The sequence below is a fragment of the Apium graveolens genome, chromosome 4, assembly GCF_009905375.1.
Source record: "Apium graveolens cultivar Ventura chromosome 4, ASM990537v1, whole genome shotgun sequence".
In the NCBI taxonomy this organism is placed as follows: Eukaryota; Viridiplantae; Streptophyta; class Magnoliopsida; order Apiales; family Apiaceae; genus Apium; species Apium graveolens.
In genome coordinates, this window is record NC_133650.1 from 299,630,522 (window position 1) to 299,656,018 (window position 25,497).

A 25,497-nucleotide genomic window follows, 5' to 3' on the forward strand; every position below is an offset into this window, starting at 1 on the left:
TAGGAAAGAATACAGGTATTAGAGGATATAGGAAAGAATACAAGTATTATTGTGAATTATTGATGCTGTCAGATTTCCTACAAAGAGAAATATGATACTATCCATTTGAGATATGAATGAATTATTGATACAATCCATTTCAGATTTCCGATAAGATTACTTTGAAAGAGAAATCTACTTTTTCGTCAGATTTTCAAGATATGAAAGTGAAGATAAGGTTCTCAAAAATAATTAATTTTATTTATAAGATTTTATTTATGAAATAATGAAACATATTATTTAAAGAAAAGAGAAGATAATCCAATTCATAAATAATGCTACATATTATTTTAGAAATAATTAATTTTATTTGTGAAATTTTAAAGTTTTATGAGATATAAAAAGAAATTTATGAAATATGCAATTTAGATGATACATTTTCTGAAATTTATTGTAAGTTATGGTAATTTAAAATAGTAGATAAAATTTATATTTATTTTAAATTTTTGTAATATAATATATTATTTCCAAGTAATATGTTATTACTCGGGAAAATATTATTTTTAAGTAGTTTTTGTAATATAATATATTATTATATTTCAAATTTAGGTAATATAATATATTATTATTATTAAGCAATATATTATTATTATGTAAAATATTAAAAAAAGTAATATAATATATTATTGTTAAGGAAAACAAAAAAAAAAGAAAGAGAAAAAGAAAGAAAGAGAAAAAAAGAAAAGAGAAGGGAAGAGAAACAAGAAAGAAAATAAAAGAGAAGAAAGAAAGAGAAAAGAGAGAGAAGGAGAGAAGAAGAACTGAAAAAAAATGCCCGCTATCCGTGGCAGAATCCAAAAAAATGACATTTTTGTGTTATTTTTGTCAAATTTTGAATGATTATATCATAAAAATAAATTATTTGTTGAGATGTATAAAAAAGGGACGGAGCCCATCATTTGCTCTCCAGACAAACCAACAGACCATTAAAGCTTCTTACAAACGAACACTTGAAGAACAAGTGGCTTGTGGTTTCCTCCAACTTCCACAGGAACTTGCCTGCTCTCCAACTGCACAATATTTGGAAGGCACCCTTGAATAAAATCTCCAAGCAAAGTCCTTCACTTTAGCTGTCACTTCTAAGTTCCATAATGTCCTCCAAAAACCCCACCCAACATTCTCCACCCAATCCTCACTGATTGTTTGTTGCAATTTATGAGCTGTTTCATTTTCCTTAACAAAGAACAAACCTTTTGACCAACCAATTAGCTTGATTATTTGAAGCCACAAAAGCATTCATTGAATCCGCGAGCCAAGGATCTTGCAAGATACTAACAGAGAGTCCCGAACCCACATTCTTTACAGCCCCATTAAACTCTGTGGCCTCCATTAAACTTCTCCATATGAAGCCGAAATCGTTTCCTAACCTGGCATTGAGAGAAGTACCAGACCAGAAATACCTAGCCTTGTAGATTCTTCCCCACCAAGTTGTCAGGATTAGTCATCAGACGCCAGCATTAGTTGCCCAATATAGCGAGATTGAAATGATGCAATTCCCAAACCCCATCCTCCTTTGTTACTAATGCACGTATTCTGCCAGCTTTTCCGGTTAATATATTTTTTGTTACCAGATGAAGCCCGTCAGTTATATTCATCAACCCAAGTGGGAGCAAAAACACATACATAGCGTAGCTTGACAATGCTTGAGCTACAGTTTTCAACAAGATTACTTTGCCTGCATGAGTCAGTGTCTTGTTCTCCCAGTTCTGAATCCTCTGTGGAAGCCTTCCTTTGATAAAGCCCAAAATCTCATTCTTATTCCTAACCATTTCGTTTGGTAGACCTAAATACATACTATTTGGATCAGCCTCTTGAATCGCCATATGATCAGTTATATCTCCTTTCATGTCTGCTTTAGTATTTGTACTTGAAAACAATGAAGATTTACCAAAATTCACTTCTTGTCTCAGTGCCCTACCAAACTTTGTCAGTAATGCCATAAGTGCTAAGTTGAACCCTCACATCTTCCACCAAGCTCAAGTCCCCTTGTAGAGCAAAATAATAACCACTTTTTACCGTACAACATCCATCTTCAAATTAGCTCCATATTTGGATCCGATGACCCGATTGGAATTACAAGATTTTCTTTAACATCCATGGAACCAAAATTTGGATGACTTAATTGGGATCTGCTCCCTCTTTCCAACCTTAAAGTCGGCTACACAAACAATATTTGGAACAGAATCATTCGAAAAACACAAAGTCAAAAGATCCGAACAGCAAAGAGGCAGCACTCAAACTTCCCAAACAACCATAAATTCACGCCTAATTCTCCATATGCACCCTTTTTCTTTTACTCACGCTAAACTTCTCTATATGGAAGAAGGTTTAGATTCACTCAATGCTGGAAAAATAATCACCACCCTTTTTCTAATTAAAAAATCAGTACACTTCTCCCAAAGAAAATTACCACGAGGGAACCAAGGACTTCTCTAATCAACAGATATGGAGTGTACATAATCATTCATCCCTGTTAAGCAAGATTAGTTTTACTGTTTTAGTAAAGGATTATAAAAATTCTGAATCCCAAACATCCCATTTCCTAATGGAAAGCTTATTATTTTCGCCAGCATCTTATATAGCCATAACTCATAAGCACATCTAATGACTTTTTGAATCATGACATTCCAACACGATTAATATGAATGATAACAAGTTTTTTATACAAAAACGTTGTTGGAAACTTGTTTTTCATCCAATTCAACATAAATAAGTCTAATGATTCAAACAACCCCTAGTAATCTAGCATAGCCCATGACTTCAGTAAATGAAACTTTGAATCCCAAATATAAGAAAAATCTCAATGAACACGAATTCAAATTGTGAAATGCATCAGAATTTTTAAGGTACTACAAAAAAGATAAACCCATGATTAGAAGCATCGATAGCAGAATGATATGATCTATTATAATCAAGCCTTGAGTCGACCATAGAACTTTTGCTTCTCTTCGGAGGTCTGGAAACGACCATGTCCAAACTTTGAAGATGTGTCGATGAACTTCAGCTTAATCTCCTCGAGTGCCAGACGAGAAGTCTGAGTCAGTAGAGACTGGCGAAGAGTAACAACCCTTTTTTTAGGCCCAACACAGCACCCCTTGATCAGCAAATAGTCATCCTTCACCTCACCATAATGAGGGAATCCTCCCATTGGGGTAATATCTTTTTCAGTCCTGTTTATAGAAGGATACAGTCATACATATAATATTACCAGCATACCTATAATTTGTCCCCCAACCCTCAAAAATGGGGGACGGTGGAAAATTATTATCTAACCAATAACCATTGTACAAACTACAAAGCATGGAAAGTTTTATACCACTGCCACTCAATTCCATAGAAAGGATAAAATATGAAATTTAATCAAATATTTAGCGTACTAACCTGTCAAACTCAGTAATTGCAGTGTGGTTTTCCTGCCCTGTCTTTCCAAGCTTGTATATCTTCTTATTCATTTCTGTTCTGTGGTGATATCCATTCTGACCTGCCCTAGCAACAGTGTATGAAACACGTGCTGGATGCCACGCACCAATACAAGCAACCTTCCTCAGACCCCTGTGAGTTTTGCGTGGAAGACGTGTAACACCCCAACGGGTGACAACGCCTTCATAACCTTTACCCTTTGTCACACCAATGATGTCAATCATTTCATCCTTTTGGAAAACAGCATCAATAGGGACCTGCTTCTCAAAAAAACCATAACCAAAATCAACTTTCTGTGCGATTGTCCCGCCATTGACTTGGATCTCCATCAAGTGTGCTTTCTTCTGTTTCAAGCCCTTCATTTTCCTTATCTGAAAGACAGGTGATAAAACGAATAAATATATACTATTAAAGATAAAGACACTTATGGCTTATAAGTCTGTAACAGCTTATCTACGAGTGTTTGTCGACCCAACTTGTAAGTTGAATTTATAACTTATAAGCTAATAAGTTGAATGTTAGTAACAACGTACTTTTTCTCAACTTATTTTGATTTTTTGCTGATTTATTAACCTCAGTTTTAAAATATATATTTTTAAATGTTAATATAACTTCAAATTCAGAAATTAAGATAATTATATTTAATAATTATTTATTTTAGTTCATTTTAGAAAAAAAATTCTGACTTATAAGTAAAATTATCCAAACACTTATTTAACTTATAAGTATTCTTCTACTTATCACTTATAATTCACTTATTTATTTAAGGTCATAAGTTATTTATTATAAGATTTCTCAAACGGGCACCAAGTATGTCTGCGGATTTTTTGAGCAAATTTGTTGAAAAATGAGAACATGCAAGGCACTGAAGTATAGGACACATTTTCATTTTAAGAAATGCACAAAAAATTGCACTTCAAGGACTGACAAAATAATTGCAATTTTCAGTGACCATTGTTTGCAAAGATGATAGATGACAGATGAAATGGAAGTATCGTGCCATGTATAATGAGGCAAGAGGCAATTAACAAGGAATTCAAACTAAAAATTTTAGGTACCTGAGTGTGAGCCAAAACCCTAATAACTGTTGCATACTTCTTCATTTTCTCCAACTGAGACTGGATATCTTTCTTTCCTTCATCACTCTCATACTTTCGTGAGTACTTGGTAAAAGCCTTCTTCTTTGATTTGCACCAATTCTTGTAGAACCTCCTTTTGATGTCCTCACTCAAATGCTGAGCCCACACTGTGTTCAGTGAACGAAGGCCACGAGGGGTCTTTACATATGCCACCACACCAACAATTACCATTGGAGGAGTCTCAATGATGGTCACAGCCTCGCAAGTTTCCTTCTTGTGAAGCTCTAAATAAAAAGATACATTTATTTAAGCATCTACGTTTATACTTAAAACACATACATTATGTGGCATAGTAACCAAATTTACTACTCCCTTCTTAATTAAATTTCAATATACAAAAAATTCATGTAATCCCCTGTTAACAGACTTAATCAAATGATTCATGCATCAGAGGAAGTATCAAAGATTTAAATCTTAAATGATCAAATAGTGTCTACAAGACTTAACCCAATTACCTATTCTAGATTAAAAAAACCACTGTAATAGAAGATAGTCAGTATACGTCAACAGATGCTACAGAAGAATTGGCTCAGTTAGAGACTGAATTTTGCGACTACACAACTATGAAAGTAATAAGTTTGAGCAAAATTACAAATTAAAAAAACAATGCTTAATCTACTATACACTGTTTTTGCTTGTTTATTTCAATCAATTCAGAAATATCTTGCTAGATTAATTTTAAATGTAAGAAACATGGGTAATTTAACAAGTATCTACTCACTTGATCCTGGTTTCTCGACCTCTCTGACAATGTGGGTCATCCCAGCCTTGTAACCCAAAAATGCAGTAAGCTTGCATGGCTTGGTAGGGTCATCCTTTGGGAACGCCTTCACTGCACATTTTAATTTTAAACACCATAATTATAAACTCGAACACATACTATATGACATTCAATAACACAATAATATAACATAAAACCGCAGCAACCTATACAACAAAAACATTGTTTAACCTCACACACATAACAAGTTCCGGAAACCAAAAAACACTGATATAATCACAAAACACTACAGCAATTTGAAGAATTAGGCATAAAAAGCTAATTACACTCCTCATAAACGTTCGAGATTTATACCTTTGCCTCTGTGGCGAGCAGCACGCTTCCTCGGAAGAAATCCAAGGGAACCGTGCCTCGGGTGCTCAAACTTCCTATGAGACATTCTTCTTAACCTTCACCAATTACAAACAAATTCAATTTCAACACAAACAAAACCATTACACAGTACTAATCAAATTCCTTACATATACACACATTTTAATCAATTTCATTATACATAAACTACACACAAACAAAATGTTAAATGATATTACAAACATCTATCTTAGATAAGAACACCAATACATCATTAAGAAATTTAAGATCTAATAAAACAGGTTAAAGAAACTTAAAATTAAAAAGATTGTAGATTAATCAACCATAGATAAATGAATTATATATTGAAATGTTGATGATATAAAATTTAGATATGATATAGAAGATTAGAACCTGTTGAGTGAAGCTGTGCGTGCGGCGAGATAGCAGCAGAAGCTTAAACCCTTACCCTAGTTCACAATATGTACTTCAAAAGATTATTGTTTTGACACTTTAGCCCTTGGTGTTTTACTATTTTACAAATAAATTCCCCGGTTATGAATATTCATTTGGGCCTGTGGGTTATATTGGTTTGGGATATTTGGGCCTATGGGTTATATCGGTTCTGCAGCTTGTAGTTCTTGTGCGGGCCGTGGTGCCCATTTTTTTCATTTTTTACTGCTGTAGATGCTCCAAACCGCTAAAAACCATTAAAATCCGAACCGCAAAAATTCGATCAGAAAACGTAAAATTAAAAACCGAACCCGAAACCGATTATCCGGGTTCGGTTATAGGTGAAAACCGAACTGAGAAAATCCGATCCGAACAGATAATTAAAAATAAATAAATAAAATATATTTAATATATATATATATATATGTTTTAAAAATTAATAAATACAAATAATTTTTAATAGAAGTTAAAAATAGTTATAAATTAGGGGATTGGGCTGGTGTTAGAATGGGGATTGGGTTTTTCTGAACACGAGCTTCATCTCAATCGATCATTTTTTTTCTCTTATTAGTCTCTTTTAGTTTTACGACCTTCAGACTAGTTCTCAACCTAAATTTTTATCACCAATTTATTGAGATTCAGTTTCAAACTGTCAAGACCTAATTGCTAATTGCTAAGAGTTTCAGAGTAAGAAGATTCACTTTCAATTGAATTTGTTGAGCTCTGATAAAACCATCTGAGATAAATCTAACTCAGCCGCAAGAAGAAATAGCTCGGTCTGGGGCTGTTCAAGGGTCTGTTCAGGCTCAACACCAACACCAAACAAATGATGTGGTATGTATTCCAAACTACAATTCATAATATTCTTTGTACTTGCTAGTTCTCTAAATTTTAGATATATATTTCTTTGTTTGTAGATACACGAAAAACTTACTCTTTAGTAATTATTATTCTCTTTGCAGTTAGTTTGTCAAGACTATTTACTTTTACGATGAAAGCTGTTGGAGCAAGTAAAAAGAATTTTCATCTTTTGGATCGAATTTTATACATGCCGAAATCAGAAAATAAGTATCCGCTTGGGTTAATTTTTGTAGAGTGTTAGCTCTTGTTTTTGAACTAATATAAATACATTGTAGCAAATTTGAAATATATTAGAAATTGAAAATACTTTCGTGGACTTGTATTCTTATTTGCAAACAAACGTATTTTTTACTTTGTATTTTATTTGTTAGTTTGTAGTAGTTCGTATTTAATTTGTCAATTTTATTGGAGGCGGTTTTATAACCGAAACCGATCTGGTAAAATTCGAACCGACGTTTTTAAAACCGAAACCGAACCGGTGATTTTGGTTGCGGTTGCGGTTTTAAATTTTAAAAACCGAGGGTGTGCGATTTCGATTTCGATTTTGGTTTTATCTAAATTTCGCCCCGATCCGACTCGTGCTCCCCTAATTTGGGCGATTCTAAGAGTCCAAATTGTCTGTTTTCTTAAATGTCAATACGAAATGGAACAGTTAACCAAATCAAACCTTTTTGGTTCGGTTCAGTTTAGGTTTAAACTTTTTTTTTAATTAGTACAACAAATTTAACAACCAAATTATACACAACTATTAAGATATATTTTCAAGTCTATCTGCAAACATGAAAATATTTACAAGTTAAAGTTACGGTGACTTTGGTCGAAACAGTCATGTCTTCCTCCTGATTACAAGAGCTTGTGGTATGCTGTGTCAGTGTATTTCGCTCTCCAACAATTATATTATAAAAAGAAATATGGTGTCTTTTATAACTTTAACTTTGCAAGTCGATGTTTCTCCGATTAAACTTTCGTTATAACCGAACACCGATCATGATGGTGCTCTCATGACCTTGCAAGCATGATTGTACAAACAAGGGAATCTTCCTTTTATAGTTGCTTTTTCAACATAAACAAGAATGCTTAAATTGTAAATTTGATAGCACTGACTATGATAACTTGAAACTAAATCAGCAAGAGTTCCTAAACATCGAGGATTTCAGCGATTCCTACCTGTAAACGGTCTGAGGTATATTACTCTACCTTGTCAGACATCTGGCAGGAAAAAAAGAGAAGACCGACATGAAAATGCTAGAAATACATTATCACAAAGCCACAAGGATAATCATTCAAATACCAGAAACAAAAACATCCCAAGTTTAACTTGTACCACATCAGGATACTTGTCCAGAAAACACCAAGACAAAATAGAACTACAGAATAGCCAGGAGTCTGATAATTTGATAGAACCCTATAGTTCCATAGGTTGTCTTGCAACTTAATGAATAAAAACATGCTTCAAGTTCAAACACAAACGAAATCTGAATTATTATAGCAATCACCGAAGGCCTAGCGCCCTAGCCCTCTCCTGTGAACTGGCCGACTAGTGAACTAGATACTTCGATTAGGAGGGGGCAAACATCTTTGCTGGGCCACCTCTTCCATGGGGTAACAGTAGAGAGTGAAGTGTCGTTTTGCGTTCTCTATCACCAGCCTGAGCAAGTTTTCCAATTTGCTGACATTTTGATCCTAGAGGTCTTCCTCCATCCAGTCAATAATTCGCTGAAAAAAGCGAAAGACCGCTCGAGATATCCCCGCAAACAAGGAAAGCATGGATCTGGTCTCTCCCATCCAGATGATGCATCCACCTGGTTCATGAAAATTGCAAAATAAGTTTCCGTCTCATATCTAGCTTCTAAAGTACTATAACTAATGAAGGTACTAAAATAAATGTTAGTAGAAGAAAACATAAGTATCACCTTATTAACAACTTTGTACTTTTTGAGATATAATGGAGCAGCAGCAGGTCTTGAGCACGATAGCTCGCGCCCCACCGATGCAGTCATTTTGCTCCCTCCCCCTGCACCGGCATTACAATAGGTAATTGATTGCTATTCAGAATCTTCATTGGCTTCCTCATCAGAGTACTCATCAAAAGTTCGCATATCAAGCTGGTAGCGAAGGATTCCACCAATTCCACCAAAACCTCTGCAAAACTGGGATCCCTCTTGTGATTTGTTGGTGACAAACTCTAGAGTGCAACCAAATTTTTTGTACTCATTAGCAAACCACTCAAGAAGTGACATCTTCTCCTGAACCTCCAGTTCAGCATTGGTGGATGCATCTCTAAAGTTACTCTGAACACCATCTTGGTCTTTGTTCAAGTGCTTTATAATAATTTCACCAGTTGTATTATTTTTAAGGACATACCTACTCATGTCCAAATTTTCCCACACAATAAGTATCTCAACAGCACCCATTTCCAGAGCTTTCAAAGTATCGTCTACACCAAAGACATATTTTCCAGTATCCTGACTGAGCTCCTCAAAGTACTTTCCAATCAGACGCTTTTCCTGTATGAACTTGACATTGGAAAGGATTTCTGCAGACAGCTCAATTGCCTGATTGAATCCATTTTCTCCACCATACGAAACATCTACAACGTTCAGAATTTTTGCCTGCAGGCGAGGATCAAACATGTCTGACTGACTGAGCTCAGTCTTAAAATCAGCAGATCCAGCAAGTATAAGTCCGGAAACATTCGGCTGGCTGGTGGTAGGATTAATGTAGAATTGTGTGGCGAGCTCTGCTGTCTTTCTAACATAATTATGACGCTTCTCCATACGAAGACGAGCAAATCGCAGAGCTGACTGCCCTCCTCTCCCATGTTTCTTTGGGAGATCAACACTGAACTTGTGAAGTACCTCCCTGGTATTGCCACTCAATGTACCAAAAAGGGTCCCATTTCCATCCATGACAATAAAACCAAACTTGTCATCAGATTCTAAAAGTTCATTCAGAGCTTCTGTGTGGAACTTGTTATCACAGAGATAAAGAGAAGCGTTTATGGGTCTGAAGGGCTCAAAGTCGATAGTAACTTTCTTTTCCTTACCGTCCTCAGTTACAATTGTTCCAGTGTAAAGGACAAGCCCGTTTGGAGGAACTTTATTGTAAAGCTTAAGTCTCTGCTGAGCAGAAGTAATTGCACCAAGAACTGACTGGCGATTCACTCTGCTTTTGATGTTTGAAGCGGTACCATATTCATCGCCTAACATCTTTGTGACACGTGATACCTGATCACGAGGAGGCATAATAAGCGAGATCATGCTGGTCCCATTTCCTCGTGCAGCTTCCAGAGCCTTTATAAGTTTCTTAATCTTCCATATCTCAATGTTCTTGTCAGTTTCATGACCATCTGCCATTGTAAGCTTTTAAGGACTGAGAAATCGTTGATCAGGTTACCTGCAAATCCAGCATCAGTCAAATTAGCAAAACAATGATATACATACCTAGAGAATATTGCAAAACATTACTGGAAATAATTGCTATATATGTGAAATTGACATGGAGTATACAAGAAACATAATACTACTAATGCCATTAGGCAGAAACCAAATCAGACAACAACCGGAAGTTTGTAAAAGGTCTGTTCACTTTTACCTGATTGACAATAACAATAAGCAGCAGAACTGGAATATCGAAACAAGTTACAAATTTAATTATGACCTGCTATGTATCTCTTCCGTCTCCCGCCTAGCATAAAAATAAACCTCTAGATATCTAGATGACAAATAATCAGGTGTATCAACGATGAGAGGTGAGACTGTTCTCGTAAGTGGTTTTGAAGCAATGATATCATCTAAAGATTGTCAGCTTTGCATCAAAAATAGTATTAATAAATTGCGATAAGCGACAACTGCTGGCAGTTCCAAACGTCATCATAAAACCAAAATTCACTTAACTAAATGTTTAATATGCATATACATGACATGGACACCATCAACAATAAATTTTTATTAGAATCTCCTATATGGAAATCGGTGACATAACCAAATAAGAACATCATCATCCACTCCAAGCAAACTTGACCAGTTAACTCTAGTTTGTTTGGTCCCATAAAACGTGCAGACAACACAATGCACAAAGCGCGACTTTCACCACAAAAAAGAACAAAATTGAAAAATCTGAGACAACGAGAAACAAAACACACACGTCCACATCACATATCGACAAACAAAATAATTCACGTATAGGCATAAAATTAAACATACAACTCCAAATTTTAGTAATACGCAATAAGTAATACATATTAGCAGATTATCTTATCTTATCCGAATCTTCTATAAAAATTTATGACAAATACTTCGCGGAAAAAACAAATCCATGACAAGAAATCAGTGACAAAAACCCAAACTGATCTAGTGTATGACAAAACCCCAAACTGACCTAGTGTGTGTTAAATTCTCGCAACTAGCAAATAAAAAACAAGAGATTTCAATACACGAAAGCACTCGTCGAAACAACAATACAATTATAATCGTACACGAAAAACAGTAACAAAATTCTTCATGCCTGATTGCCTGTATTAGAACTCAGATAATTCAATGCAAAGACACACACAAACGAATTTAATTAATCACAAAAACCTTAAGATTTAATCACGCAAGATGCATAAAATGCAAAAAATGTAACAAAGGAGCAAGTAAAAGCATTCGATTCATTCATGTAACATATTTAATTACGACAGGAGATAAAAACATCAGATCAGCACATAAACAAATCGATAAAAATGAAAAATCAATATGTAAAGGAGCGATCGATTATGCATAATTAAAACAATATTAGAGAGAGATTGAATTAGAATTAGGGTAAGAAGGAGAGAGAGAAACCTGAGAATTGTGCAGAACGGTGCCGACTCTCTCAATCTCTATCTGGTGAGTAGTATGAGTATGGAATATGTGTATTTATACTCCTCATTTTTCCCTACGTGTCCCCTCCCTACAATTTTTTATTTGCACGTAACTTATTTTCCTAATATGATATTATTTCCGTTTTTTCGACCTTAAATCATTTAGTAACTTTTCAATTAATTTTTAAAAATTTCTGTCAATTTTAAAAGTAAATATAAAAATTCTGTTTTTTTTTAATTTCATTTTAAGACATACGATCTTATTGCAATCTGAAATGCAATTTGTTTTTCCAATTTCTTTATAAAAAGTGTAAATAATGCTGAAATTTCAACTATATTCTTATTACTCATCAGTTCATTGTATTTGTACTACAGAGTGTTTGGCTAGTAATTTATAGGAAAATACTAATTGAAACAACAAATAGGAGATTAACAAAAATTGGATTTACAATCATTCAAAAACATTTCAATTATCATTTAACGTCTCTGGGTTCGATTCTCGCTCATGCGGAGAATTTATGAGAACAGATGCTAATTTGTAAGATTACAAGCAATATTTATAAAAAAAACATTTCGATTATGAACGGTGTAGCCGTGGAGGATCATCAGTTCAAGACTTTCTGCCCGGTTTTATTATCAGTACACATCTATGTTCACATTTCATTCACATCAATCGTGTCAATATATTCTTTCAGTTTAACAGCTGCGTCAATATATTTCCTTACCAAAACTTGTTACAAGCTTTTCGGCTGCAAACAAAGCTAACTTGGTATACTTTTCACCTTGGTCACAACTCACAACCCAAACTTCTTATATATAATGCCACCTCTGTCCAGAAACGGGTTCACTCATACCCAGAGTAATGGAAAGTTGTAGCCAAAAGAACTCACCACAGAAGAATAATGGTGGGAACCCCGGATTGCTTCCCTGCCATTCCTGAGGATGGAGTACAGATGTACAATCACCCATATAGCTATGAACAGCCTGCCAAACATTTCCACCATCATTCATAACTATTTGTGATGGCACTGAAATCCTACCAGGACTACGATTATGTTGTACTGAAAAAAAGAGACCACCGTTGTCCACTTAAAAAGGCCCAACCTGGAGAGCTCCCAATGGTTTTCTCCTTCAGAAGTAACTGTGAAACTTGTGTTTACACCTGCAAAACCTTATGAAAGACCTCCAGATTATTGTGCGTACGTCAATATACTAATTTTGTGTCTGCTGTTTTACTCACATTGAGAATCCAGTCCCACATGCACATGGTGAAGCATACCAGACTTGAGCGTAATGGAGATTCTTTTTTTATAATGAACTCCTTATATTTGTTCAGACGGGTTCTGGACATTCAAATTTTGAGTGCAGCACACATTTAGAAATGCAACAGTACGTATAGTCGTTTACTCATCTTGCAGTGAACAGGTGTTTTGATCAAATACATTATGACAAATTAGCTAGTTGAGGATCTTTGCCACAGCAGACCTTCAATACTAGCTCTCCATAGAGTAAACAATGGGCACCAAGCTGAAAGATTTTGTTCCTTTGGTTGTCATACCACTTCTCCTGTTCACATCTTGATAAACTTCTCACAACATTATTGCTGCCCAAATTAGCTCCAGAATCGGAAACTTCGGAATCTTGTCTTCTCCCAAGCCATGAAAAATCAATGGGGCTTTTTATTCTATTCAGATAATGAGAACCCTGAATTAGAAACATCCAGACTTCAGGTACTACATCTGTGATGCAGTTAATAAAATCTCTAGAGAAATGCTCAGATTCTAAATTCTGAGTATGTCTTCTAAAAAAACTGGCTTCGCATTTATCCTTCAAAGCACAGTTATCACATCTAAGGTTTAAAGGTGGGAGATTTAGTATAGGGTAACATCGGTCCATAGATATATCATGTAATGCACCAGTAGCAAGACATAATAAGCTCTCCCCTGCAGCTGTCCAATAATTCGCAACAGATATGATGAGAGAAGATTCAGAGAGAAATAGATAATGTGTTGCACCAGCCAGTAGCAAGGAATATGCTGCACTGATTCTACTATTATTAAAAGCATTTAGCTGATGTTCTAATAAATTGGTACTTGAATCCAACAAATTACTTCCAAGAGTTTTATAGGCAGAGGACAATGCTGTGTAGGCGTTCAAAGAAAGATGGTGCAGAGGCTGCAGCATAATTTTTTCCTGCAGTTTTCCTTCTCTCGGTGACCGGTCATTAGTAAAGCCAAAAGAAAGCACATGCTCAAGCTTTTCACAGCAAGATTCAGCATTATCAAACTTTACATACTCACTTATAGCACCATTCATATATTCAGTCAATATTTCAACTACCTCATTTGTGTGCACGTTGCAAGCTGAATACAAATTCGTGGAAGTGAGACCGGTGACATGTATATCCTAGACGAGAAGCATAAATAAGGGGGTAAATGGATCATCTAGGTATTCAACCATAAAAAATTCTTATACAACAGAATATGGACAATTATTTAGTACTACTATAAAGTTTGATGATGAAAGAAATTAAAGGTCGGCAAAACTACCTCTATCTCCAGAAATAATCATTTTACACTTTCAATGCTCTCTTTAACAAGCGCATGCACGAATAAATGATCAAGGCACACATAAAATACAACACATTCTGAAATGCCCCTAAAATAAATTACCAGAACAAAAAAACCCTGTTACCATAGTGAAAGTGTTTGAAACTAAAATTTGGGAGCCCTGGGTTAAAACTGAGAAGGTAACACATACTTTTCATTTATGTGATGACGCGTCTCTTACTAACTAGTTTTTTAAGAAGGTTTCTTAATATATAGTGCCACATGAGCTGGTATCATTTTGTCAATCTCATAGGTCCACTGCGACTAAGTTATGTAGAGCACATGTCGCGACTAAAGCTACAAAAAAAGGTATTGAAAGCCAGAGGAATCAGGAGTGTAATTTCTAAGTTCAAACTACAAGTATAATATAAATCCTGGGGCAACACCCCAGCCCTTCCAAATTAGAAGATACAAATAAATGAACTGATCCATTTTATCTTACTTGTAGCGCGTGATCGACAAACGCAAGAGGAAATGTGCTACATCGCCTACAATGACAAAAAAACCGGTACTTGGACCAAAGTTCTGACTGCCTGGATTCCTGGAATAATAAGAGAGGGCGTCAAAAGCAGAGATGATAGACAATTTAATTGGACAGACAAGCATAAAAACCATCAGAAAATTTACTTTAAAGAATGAGGTTAAAATAATCCAAACAACTTAGTTCCCTGCAAACTTTCTCTTGTAACTTACATCTATAATAAGAAGTGGAGCATTACTTAAATTAACAGCTCTGGAGATTTTAATGAAACAAGAATTTAATTATTTAACAATGATAAAAGTCATGTTAATTCTTTGACTGACACCAGGTAATTTACTTCTCTTTACATTTTCCTAATCACTTGGTTGGCTCTGTGTTGGTAAAATACAAGGACAACGATACATCTTATTCAGATTGAGCATTAGATTGAATACAAATATCGTTGCACAAGCACATGAAACTAAAGACAATAAACCCTTTGTAGGAGAATACCAATCAAGTAATATTATAAGATTATGATGTAAAGGAACATGCACAACTGTGACCTGAGCAATGTCCAAGGGAGAATAAAGTTATCAACAACACACAAAAATAAACTTCAGTTAAGTCAATATAATATCCCTTATGTGAAGTTCAAGGGAGTGAAACCTCCGGTTGTGAATTTAAACAAAAGCAAGCATTCACAATCTACTACACAATGGTTTATACATCAATTAGCACTTAGAAAGCACACAAATACATGGTAAGGACTACAGATTCAGTTATGGGCATGTAGTAATCTCAGAAAATAATTAGTGTTACTAGCACTACAATTCTACTGGTGGTTAAAATATATATCACAAATCTAGACAATACAAGTTAAAAAACAGAAGTAGAGTAAAATTATGACGAAAATATACCCTGGTCTGTAACAAATCAGTGTAAGCAATGGTTATCTCCTCACCCTTGCTAATTGGCTTCATACTCCTAACACCTATTCTCGGACCATATCTTTCCCAGCCTGCATTGCATAAAACATAGACACAGTCATTACTCTTCAATAACAACAAAAAATTCCAAAGATTCAAAAATATTCAAATTCTAAATAAATCACCACCATCATTTTCAAGTACATTGTCACCAGAGCCTCCTCCATCCATAGGAGCAGCAGCAATCAGCATTCCAGATTCATCATCAAATCCCGAAAACCGATAACAAGCATTAGGACAACAGCTATGATTAATCCACGAAAAGGGAGTATCATAAACAGCAATTCCAACCGCAACTCCACTCACATCCTGCACCTCAACCGCATTCGTAATCACAACACACAACGCCGTCTCTTCCACCACACAATTATCATCATCATCACCATTGCCTCTTATCATTCTTCTAGCCTTCGCCATCGCCTTGGCGCCTTCTTTAATCTCAACAAAAACTTCATCACTCGGATCATCAATTAGACAACTACGATTACTCAATAGGCCTCCAATACGGTCTCCGACAAGGCGGTCATGGTAGCGGTGGAGGAGGCGGAGGGAAGCACGGAGGTCGGAGGAGTCGGAGAGAGAGTGGGAGAGAAGGAGAGAGTGCTCTCCGGAGAGAGAGTGGAGAGGTTGATCGGAGGAAGCGCAGAGAGAGGAACAGTAGAGAGGAGGAGAGAGAGAGGGAGGGATTGAGGAAGGTTTGGGAGAGAGATGGAGAGGAGAGAAACAAGCGGAGCAGTGAGAGAGGAGATAAGTGTTGTAGAGAGAGTGTGATATGGGGTAGAGAGGTGGTGTTATGTCTTGCCCTATGCTTTTTATGTCTGAAATGCTTCGAATCTCCATTTCTGCTTCAACTGAAAATGTTATACATGAAGTTAAGAACTCTGTGTTCTGTTAGGTTGATCAATTTCTTATATTTAAAGTATTTCTTCTAATTCAAAAAATATTCAAGCTTAAGAAATCAAAATTTCACTAATTGTTCATGTAATGTAAATGGATACATGTACGATTCAAAACCAGAATGGCAACTTTTTGTTCAATTATCTCGCACATTTGTAAAATTGAGTATATATTATAACAAATCTCCGCAATAACAAACATGTTTGACTTTGGTTGCCCGGTTAGATCCAACTAATAGCTAATAGTATCGGTAACTTCATGGGGGTGTTTGGTTGCCCGGTTAGCTGGAATCGTAACCTTAAACCCAGTTAATAATGTTTGAATTACCAATTTATTGATAGGGAATGGGAACTCCATTCCCTCTTGGTGGGTAAATTAAACCCACCATATCCTTTGAATTTTCATTTCATTCTCATTCTCATTAACCCCTATTCCCATACCCTCCATTCTCATTCTCATTCTCGATTCTCATTATCATCTCAAATAATTTATCGGGGGCGATAGTGTTTGCTCCCTATCAATTAACTGATCGCGCTGGCTGCTGCATTTTTGTATTAGTTGGTTCACTAAACAGGTATAATTTATGAATGTGTGTTTAGTTCTACTGTTTTTTTTGTCAGATTTCAAAGAATATTCCCATATTACATCAAAGTGTATCAACGTTTAAATTAAACTATCCAGTATCCAGGTATCCTTTAACATAACAAAAAGTATACATATGTGATTTGAGTCTGATGATCATCATGAAATTGATTACAGCAATGGAAAGTAGACAGGGAATTCACTCAACAATTACTGCTTTACTTTCAGTGTGGTCTCAATCCGCTGAATGAGCTGGCTTGCAGTCAATGCACCCTCCTGAACATGAACAAGTAATACTAGTTAATACTAACCAGCAAAATTTAGAACTAAACAACCAAGCAAAGAGAGTGATACTGCAGTGAACATTTGGAGGGGTGAATTATGCAGGTCCAGAAACACGGGAGGGCAACCACACTGACTAGCGACTAGCGAGTAGTGAAAGATGAAACCACACTAATGAATCAATTATCATTATGCGGTCGTAAGAGATTTTGCTGGTGATAACTGATAAGCTAATATGCCTAATAATTGACTCCAAAAGGCAGTTCGTAAATCTCTCAATTAAAATTTATTAACTTTTTCATCATTCCACGAACATCTCCATGTTTCTGGAAGATCCATGTTCAGTAAAGCAAAATTGGCAATAACTTGACAAATGAATGAGTCTTTCAGCTCACTTTACTAAATTATTGTAACAAGGTTCTGCTATGTCTTTTATCTCTAGGAAGACAACCAGACAGGTATTTGAAACACCTCTAAATGATAGGTTGTATAGCAGCCTATGTTTCTTGGTTTCATTAGGATCACTTTAACTTCATTATCTACATTTCCCTACCACGGAGAAACATTCAAAACTTTAGATTAAGAACCTCAGAAATTCATAGCCTTCATTGATCTCTAAATTTACTCATATGCATGGCCTTCATCTTAGGCAGGAACAAACATTATATTTTCCGGTACTCAAACCAATACAACAAAACCGCCAAATTAGAAGCCAAAACAATAGACAGGATGTGTTTCACTTACAACGCGATCACAGGGTTTCCCGTCCTTAAATATGATCATAGTTGGCAAGGCCTGGATGCTGTACTTATCTGCAATGCTCGGGTACTTCTCAGTGTCGATTTTTACAATCATAATTTTGTCTTCTAAAGAAGCACTAACTTCATTGAGGATGGGGACCATCATTTGACAAGGACCACACCTGCAAACCACAGTTGAAGACTTAAATTTATTTCATTCATTCTACATAACAGCAAGTTTACCTGTGATGATCCATCTCTTAAATTAGACCGGCTAACTAGTAAAACTTGAATAAATTATGTGTGTGTATGTGTCAAATATGTATCTAAGAAAGTCTCTTCATAAAAAACAAGAGGAAATAATTTTGTATAACACGTAAATATCAACCAAAACAAGAGGAAATGATTTTGTACAACACGAAGAGTTTAACCATTTTAGTTCCAAAACAAATAGAGAATTAGAAGGAAACTTACCAAGTTGCATAAAAGTCCACCAATACAGGTTTTTCAGAAGTTGCAAGCATGTCATCAAAATTTGAAAATGACTGCTTCTTTGCTTTAACCTATGTAATAAACAACATATATGGCCATTATTTCCCGGGAGAGGTTTAAAATTTGAAATTTTCCACAACTGATCAAAATGAGAGTTCTAAACACATTCTACATATATTTGTTAACAGGAATTCCCTTGGCTGGGTTAAAACTAACCAATCTAAGTTCATATCATTTTCAAAAAATCCCCATCATCTAAATTGGAATTATATATATTTCGTAGACCTGGGTATGGCATTCTCCATGTCATCAACGCTATAGAAAGAAGGTAGTGTGCTTATGAATCTACAGAATGAAGAAAAGATACATGCTATGGCTGTATGTCTAATTTCAAAATTTTGTTGTTAAAGAAAAACCATACTAGATACATATGGGGCATGTGGATTGTACATAGGAATGGGAATGGGATATGGTTTGGAGGAACTAGAAATCGCATTGGACTTGGATTCACATGGGGTATGTGGGGAATACATAACCCATTTAATTGGAATAAGTTTCCCATTCCAACCAATCGAACTCATCAACCAAACACTAACATGTTTTGCATGTATAAACAATTAGCTACAAATTATATTGCACATACATCAGAAAAACGGGAAAAATGGTCCAAGAATATATGAGGAATACACAAATCATTGGCATAGAAGTAAATGTATTTAGTTAGTCTTCCGCCAATTAAGTGCACGTGCAAACTGCAAAAAAAGAATTCATTACCAGATGATTATTAAAGCTCGATCTCCTAAACAATTTAAACGATTCGTTGTTATCCAAACTCTTCTGCTTCCCAGGCTCTATACTTTACCTCCGCAGTTTAACTAGACTAATGGACACAGGAATGGATACTTGAGACTTCACGTTAGGCCAAAAACGCGGAATTTTGCACTCAGATATGTATCCATCTCTGTCACTTTTAGCAAAGCCGACCCTGGGTAATGAAGCCAGACTCCCTTTCAAGTAAAACTAACAAAAAGAAATTATGTAATAGTATAACCTTCTCGCAACTTTCAACTCATCACTCCAGGAATAATTAGTTTACAGCTTCAATATAAGTGCTCTATTTGAGTGATACGTTAATTAGTAGGGCCTAACTACAATCATAAGTCAGGCATAATACGTGGTCTATTTGAGTAATATGTTTGTTGGAAGGGCTAACTACAATAATAATTCAGGCATAATACGTGTTCTCCTCCTTAAAAATAGAAAGGAGAGTTGAGGCCCGTAGTCAAATTGTCAATCATCTTGAACCAAAGTCAGAATCTATAATTCTTAAAGACATGGGGCACAAGGGAAAAAAACTAGTCCAACCAGATATTCAGCACAAACGTTACATTCACTAAATCGTCCCTCATTATCTAACAATATCAAATTTCTTAAATTATAATGTTTACAGGAAACACACTAAGACACTGTTAGACTAGCTCTACTGCCTCTACATAATGTAGCCATTTTCCTTCTCTGCTATCTCGTGTAACAGTTATATTCTATATTCGTGCAGCAATAGTGTCAAGTTCTTTCGCTTACAAATTTAACAAACAATCCAGGCATTAAACAAGTAATTCAATCGAATTGTATATCGAAAAATGATAAAAACACACATTCTATTCACATTCAGTTCAGACACATATAAGAATTATAAAAAAGAATACATCCTAACAAATTAATAATACTAAATAGAAATAAATAATAAAAAAGGAAAATAAAGTACCAGAGTAGAATAGGAAGGGCGTGAAGGGGAAGAAAGAGGTCGATTAAGGAAGCGAAGTTGAGGAGAGAATCGAAGAGATGAAAATGAGGAGGAGAAAGGTGCGAAGGCTTTTACGCCGCCGATATTAAAACACTGAACGCTTGTTGCTGTTCCTGGTGTGGTGCTTAGAATCGCCATTTTTCAAGTGTTTATTATCCTGTATCTATCTATTGTATATGGGCTGAGTGAGTTTGACAAGGAGGACGCCCCCAAATTGTTGGAAATGCCGCTCGACTGCCTAAAACTTATTCTCTTTTTTCTATTTTTTTTAAATAAGGGTGTGCATTCATTTCAGATTTTAAAGGATCGTTAATAATTTATGGATTTTAAAATATTTTCGTTGATTTTAATTCTTCGTGGATTGTGATGGAGTTGATCCAAAATCTTGTAGAGTCTTGCTGATTTTGTGGAGTTTATTAAAAATCTATCAAAATCTCATGTATTTTGAAGATATTTCAAGATATTAAAAATGTACTGGCAAATCCATCAAAATCCACAATTTTTTTAAATAAAAAAAAATCCATGGACTTTTGAATACCATCAGATTTTGATGGATTTTTTAAAATCCAAATTGAATACCACCAAATTTTGATTGATTTTTTTAAATCTAAATTGAATACACTCATATTTTAAAAGACTTTTTTCAATCCTTGTTGAATACCTTCAGATTTTAAAGGATAATTTCAAATCCAAATTGAATACCCCGTGATTTCTAAAATCCATAAAAATCCCTCAAAACCCCAATTGAATATACCCCCTAAAGTATAAATATAAAAATTTAGTTGATATATTTGCAATTGAATAGAGCAGTCTATTAAGAAGTCAAATGTAAGATTCAAAATAGGTATAGCTATTGCTATAATTTGGCACCAAAAAGTGTCTTTTGATTCTAAAATAAAACTTCAACTCCAATACTAGATGCATTATGAAACCAAATATTTCCTAATTTACCTAAATTTTGTCAACTTCCCCTAAGTTTCATTGAAAGCACAACAATATTCATCTTATTTATATTTATAGTAGTTTGATGATGTTGCTAGATGCATAAATGTATCCTTGGTTTCAAATTTAGAACCAAGGATGCATATTTGCATCCAAGTATAGAACTCCTCTGGAGTTGAAATTTTTGACATTTGGTTTCAAATTATAGAAATGACATCACTTATAGCATTGCATTGGACTTGCTCTTACAAATCTGTGGCGTTTAAGTGAATTCGGTTTGATAGGGTATAACCAACCTGGTTAGGGCCCAACCTGGATCTATGGGGCATCAGGCTCAATTGGTGAACCAAAACCCCCCTTACCCAACGCAATCGAGTGGAGAGACCAGGTTGTAATATACGTGAAATTTAATAATAATAATAATAATAAGATATGGGTTAAATTTAAATAAGTGATTTATTATATTTGCTAATTAGAAAAGAAATAGAATTTGTAATTGATTATTAAATTCTAATTCTAAAAATAATAAAATACTTAGAGCAAGCACATATCTAGCCAATCTGGGGACAAATAATAACGCAACCCTAGAGCAGGACTAGGAAGAGGAATTCGAAGAAAAAGGAGAAAACAGAGTCGTCAATTTGATAAGGTAATACACGAGTTAGGCTTCCAAGTGTTCGACCAGGTAATTGCATACATGTGTTATTAGTTAACTATTATAGTTGCTTGAATCTCAAATTTATTGTTTACTATTTAATTATTTGTTAGCAAGCCATCAAGTAATTATATGGTAATTTCATGTTAGTTAATTATGGTATGTCAAGATATTGAAATTACATAGGATCATATCATATTAGTACACGTCATATTATAATCTTATTAATCTAGTAAGTAGAATGTGTTTACGCAGAGATGTCAAAATAATTGTTTTCTAATGGTTGAGGCTAATATCTTAAGTTTAATTAGTTGTTAATCTGCTGTTAATAATATTAATAGTATATATATTTCTTAGTTTTATAATTAATTATTTTATTTGTAATGATTAAAGTGGTGAATTATATTAATTGATTGTTGCATGACTAGGTGCCAACATCATGTTAGTTTAATTGATTAATCAGTAGGCCCAATTGATAGTTTGGTGCATCTGTTGTGTTTTTATACGAGAGGATATGGTTCTGATGTGTGTGGTTGTAGTGTCTTGTAGTGCCAGAATCAGTAGTACAATCGATCATTAGAGTCGTATAATTTTAGATTAATATAAATATTGTTTTTGAATAAATTACTAACTAATTTAAGAATCAACAAAATATTAATTATAAATTATAATTTTGTATTTAGATCGCGGGCCGGGAATTTAGCGACTCAACTACATATTTCGTTATTATTTTAGTTACGACATTCGAGGTACGAATTATGTCCCCTTTTATTCTGCGTTACTTCTCTTAGATATTATATATATATGATTCGTTTTGTTCTACCTTCTATTTGTTCCGTTAAAAATTCTTTTAACCTCCTTGACTTCCGAAAATTGTTTTAAAATGGATTTGCAAAATTATAAATATTTGTTTACTTCTGTTTTGAAATATTATTTATGACACCCTCTATTTTGGAAATCTGAATTACTCGTATCAGGTGATGTTAAATTTGCGAGAATATTTTATTTTGAACACTTAGTGATTTAGGGTATACCGAGTTAACCAACTGTAGGGGTACTACAGCCATGTCATTGCGGCACCAGTGACATGACACTTCCGTGACAGTGTGATTGGTCACGGCATATCCTTCTGTTAGCTCTTGGGAGGAGCTTTTGCGCATTTGATATTTGTTCAGGATACGTGGGTGCACCCAGAGTTTGATTTGTGATTTGATTTATGGTGACGTTGTATATACCGAGAGTTTGATTTATGATTTGATTTATGGTGACGTTGTATATATCGTACACGTAATCCATTCTGTTGCACATATTAGATACCCTATGATGTTTGTATTTGTATTTGTTCTGATCTCGGTATGAAATATCCTAACCCCTCGTTGTTTCAGCCTTACTTATTTTTAAAATTGTCGTTTTATTATAAATTGCTGATTATTTATTTCTGATCTCTTGATTTATAAACTGTAATCCAAATCCGTACTGGGCATTTGGCTCATGCCGTATTCTTTTTCTGGCAGGTGTTTAGGGGGATCTGGGACTGTGTGATGGAGAGTTACCCCATTTATTGATTAGGATTTCGGACTTTATCAGTATCTAGACTTAATTATTTATTTATAGATTTCAACATTTATATTATTGGTTTAGACTGTTTGGAGATATAATATTATTTTAGAGATTTCGGACTGTTTAATTATTGTTTAGAAATATATTAGTGCTCTGTTTGCAGGTTTTTGGATTTTAAGTAATATCTCTCTTCTATTTAAAGAAGGGCGTGTTACAGAGATGACATCAGAGCTTAGGTTCTTTCTTGTAGTAAACCTACTTAGGTTGACCTGTGAGTTTGGGTAGACGATAGTAGGGGTGAGCAAATAAAACCGAAAAACTGAAACCGGACCGAAAAACTGAGAAACCAAACCGAAAAAAATCGAAACCGACAAAAACCGAAAAAAACCGTAACCGAACCGAACCGATGGAACGGTTTGGTAACGGTTACGGTTTTACCCCTATAACCGAACCGAAAAACAGAACCGCTTATATTATTTTTTAAATATTTAATATATATTTATATTTGCATTTTATAAATAAAAGAGTGTATCACACTTATACCATAACCATGTTATATTAGAATTTGATAAAAGTTCCGGACATGGCATGGTAGTCCCTAGTGTACAGAGCATCTTTGATTTCAAATGCTAATTCTGTAGAGGCACTTGCAGAGCAGTAGTACTAAAATCTCACAAACATCACGTACGTGGTTTATTAATTGAAAGTTTTATTTTAGTTACTTAAAATTTGTAAAATCATCACATTGGAGCAGATGAGCCTATCAATGTGAATCCTTGGGATGAACAATGCTAACTGTTTATATAATACAGTAGCACTTATAAACTTGCATGGTTAACTAGTTATACAATAATTAATAGTATTTATTTTTGTTTTGCAACTGCAAAGATAAAATGGCACCTATAAAATTTTCTTAGAATTATATTACATAATTAAAAAAATGAGTTAAAAACCGAAAAAACCCGAAACCGGCAAACGGTTAACCGAACCGAAAATAACCGTTCCAAGCGGTTTGGTTACGGTTAATAGCTAGAAACCGAACCGAACCGACATACACGGTTTGGTAACGATTTTCTGTAAAAACCGAGCTGAACCGAACCGTGCACACCCCTAGACGATAGGATGGGTGTTCCATTTAATTTCGTTTCATTCTGCTCCTTATCATTTAATTCTGCTTCATCATTTTGAAATCTGTTTATAACTGCTTCATCATATTTATTCTCGTAATCTTCATTCGCTCGCTATCTTATATTGTAGATGCCTCTTAGACGTGATCCTTTTTATATTGACCCCGCTCAGCTTACTGAGATGATAGGGCAAGCAGTGGCTCAGGTTGTACAACAGGCTTTGGCAAACCAAGGAAATCAGAATGGCGAGGAAAATCAGAATGGACAAGGAAATCAAAATGGCGATGGAAACCAGAATGGACAAGGAAATCAGAATGGCAATGGGAATCAGAATCAGAATGGTCAGGGCCATCAGCTGGAGCCGTTTGTATGGTTAGAGAGGTTTGTGAAGCAGAAACCAGACTCTTTTAGTGTAGCACCGACTCCTATTGATGCTAAAAATTAGATTGTTCATCTCGAAAGGATTTTTGATGCACTGGGTTGTGATGAGATTCAGAAGGTCAGGTTAGCTGTGTATAAGTTGGAGGGTGA

General features: G+C 34.9%; 5 protein-coding genes and 1 long non-coding RNA gene across 7 annotated transcripts; 1 reads left to right on the plus strand and 5 right to left on the minus strand.

The window, feature by feature from the left end:
- Positions 1-1,496: 1,496 nt before the first annotated feature.
- Positions 1,497-1,979, minus strand: LOC141719909 (uncharacterized). The gene has a single exon (XM_074522271.1). The coding sequence runs from the start codon at positions 1,977-1,979 to the stop codon at positions 1,497-1,499; it is 483 nt and encodes a 160-aa protein (XP_074378372.1).
- An 819-nt stretch (positions 1,980-2,798) lies between these two features.
- LOC141721360 (large ribosomal subunit protein uL3) lies at positions 2,799-6,188 on the minus strand. Its single transcript, XM_074524278.1, has 6 exons — positions 6,085-6,188; positions 5,674-5,768; positions 5,320-5,430; positions 4,518-4,822; positions 3,421-3,830; positions 2,799-3,209 (listed from the first exon to the last, which is right to left on the minus strand). The coding sequence occupies exons 2-6, from the start codon at positions 5,756-5,758 to the stop codon at positions 2,951-2,953; spliced, it is 1,170 nt and encodes a 389-aa protein (XP_074380379.1). The 5' UTR covers positions 5,759-5,768; positions 6,085-6,188; the 3' UTR covers positions 2,799-2,950.
- A 412-nt stretch (positions 6,189-6,600) lies between these two features.
- Positions 6,601-7,300, plus strand: LOC141717249 (uncharacterized). The gene is made up of 2 exons (XR_012573565.1): positions 6,601-6,957; positions 7,086-7,300. It is a non-coding gene; the product is annotated as an uncharacterized LOC141717249 (long non-coding RNA).
- Positions 7,301-8,221: 921 nt separating this feature from the next.
- On the minus strand, positions 8,222-11,941 carry LOC141721361 (eukaryotic peptide chain release factor subunit 1-3-like). Its single transcript, XM_074524279.1, has 3 exons — positions 11,808-11,941; positions 8,898-10,380; positions 8,222-8,786 (listed from the first exon to the last, which is right to left on the minus strand). Exon 2 carries the CDS (start codon positions 10,338-10,340, stop codon positions 9,030-9,032), a length of 1,311 nt encoding a protein of 436 aa, XP_074380380.1. The 5' UTR covers positions 10,341-10,380; positions 11,808-11,941; the 3' UTR covers positions 8,222-8,786; positions 8,898-9,029.
- A 1,204-nt stretch (positions 11,942-13,145) lies between these two features.
- On the minus strand, positions 13,146-16,904 carry LOC141721363 (protein SET DOMAIN GROUP 41). Of its 2 annotated transcripts, none has more exons than XM_074524280.1 (4): positions 16,011-16,904; positions 15,817-15,917; positions 14,879-14,977; positions 13,146-14,233 (listed from the first exon to the last, which is right to left on the minus strand). In XM_074524280.1, exons 1-4 carry the CDS (start codon positions 16,723-16,725, stop codon positions 13,271-13,273), a joined length of 1,878 nt encoding a protein of 625 aa, XP_074380381.1. In that variant the 5' UTR covers positions 16,726-16,904; the 3' UTR covers positions 13,146-13,270. The 2 variants fall into 2 exon arrangements, with proteins under 2 accessions (XP_074380381.1, XP_074380382.1); XM_074524281.1 differs by having other exon boundaries at positions 16,014-16,903.
- Positions 16,905-17,423: 519 nt separating this feature from the next.
- LOC141721364 (uncharacterized) lies at positions 17,424-20,915 on the minus strand. The gene is made up of 4 exons (XM_074524282.1): positions 20,644-20,915; positions 18,861-18,949; positions 18,391-18,568; positions 17,424-17,640 (listed from the first exon to the last, which is right to left on the minus strand). Exons 1-4 carry the CDS (start codon positions 20,818-20,820, stop codon positions 17,575-17,577), a joined length of 510 nt encoding a protein of 169 aa, XP_074380383.1. The 5' UTR covers positions 20,821-20,915; the 3' UTR covers positions 17,424-17,574.
- Positions 20,916-25,497: the final 4,582 nt, after the last annotated feature.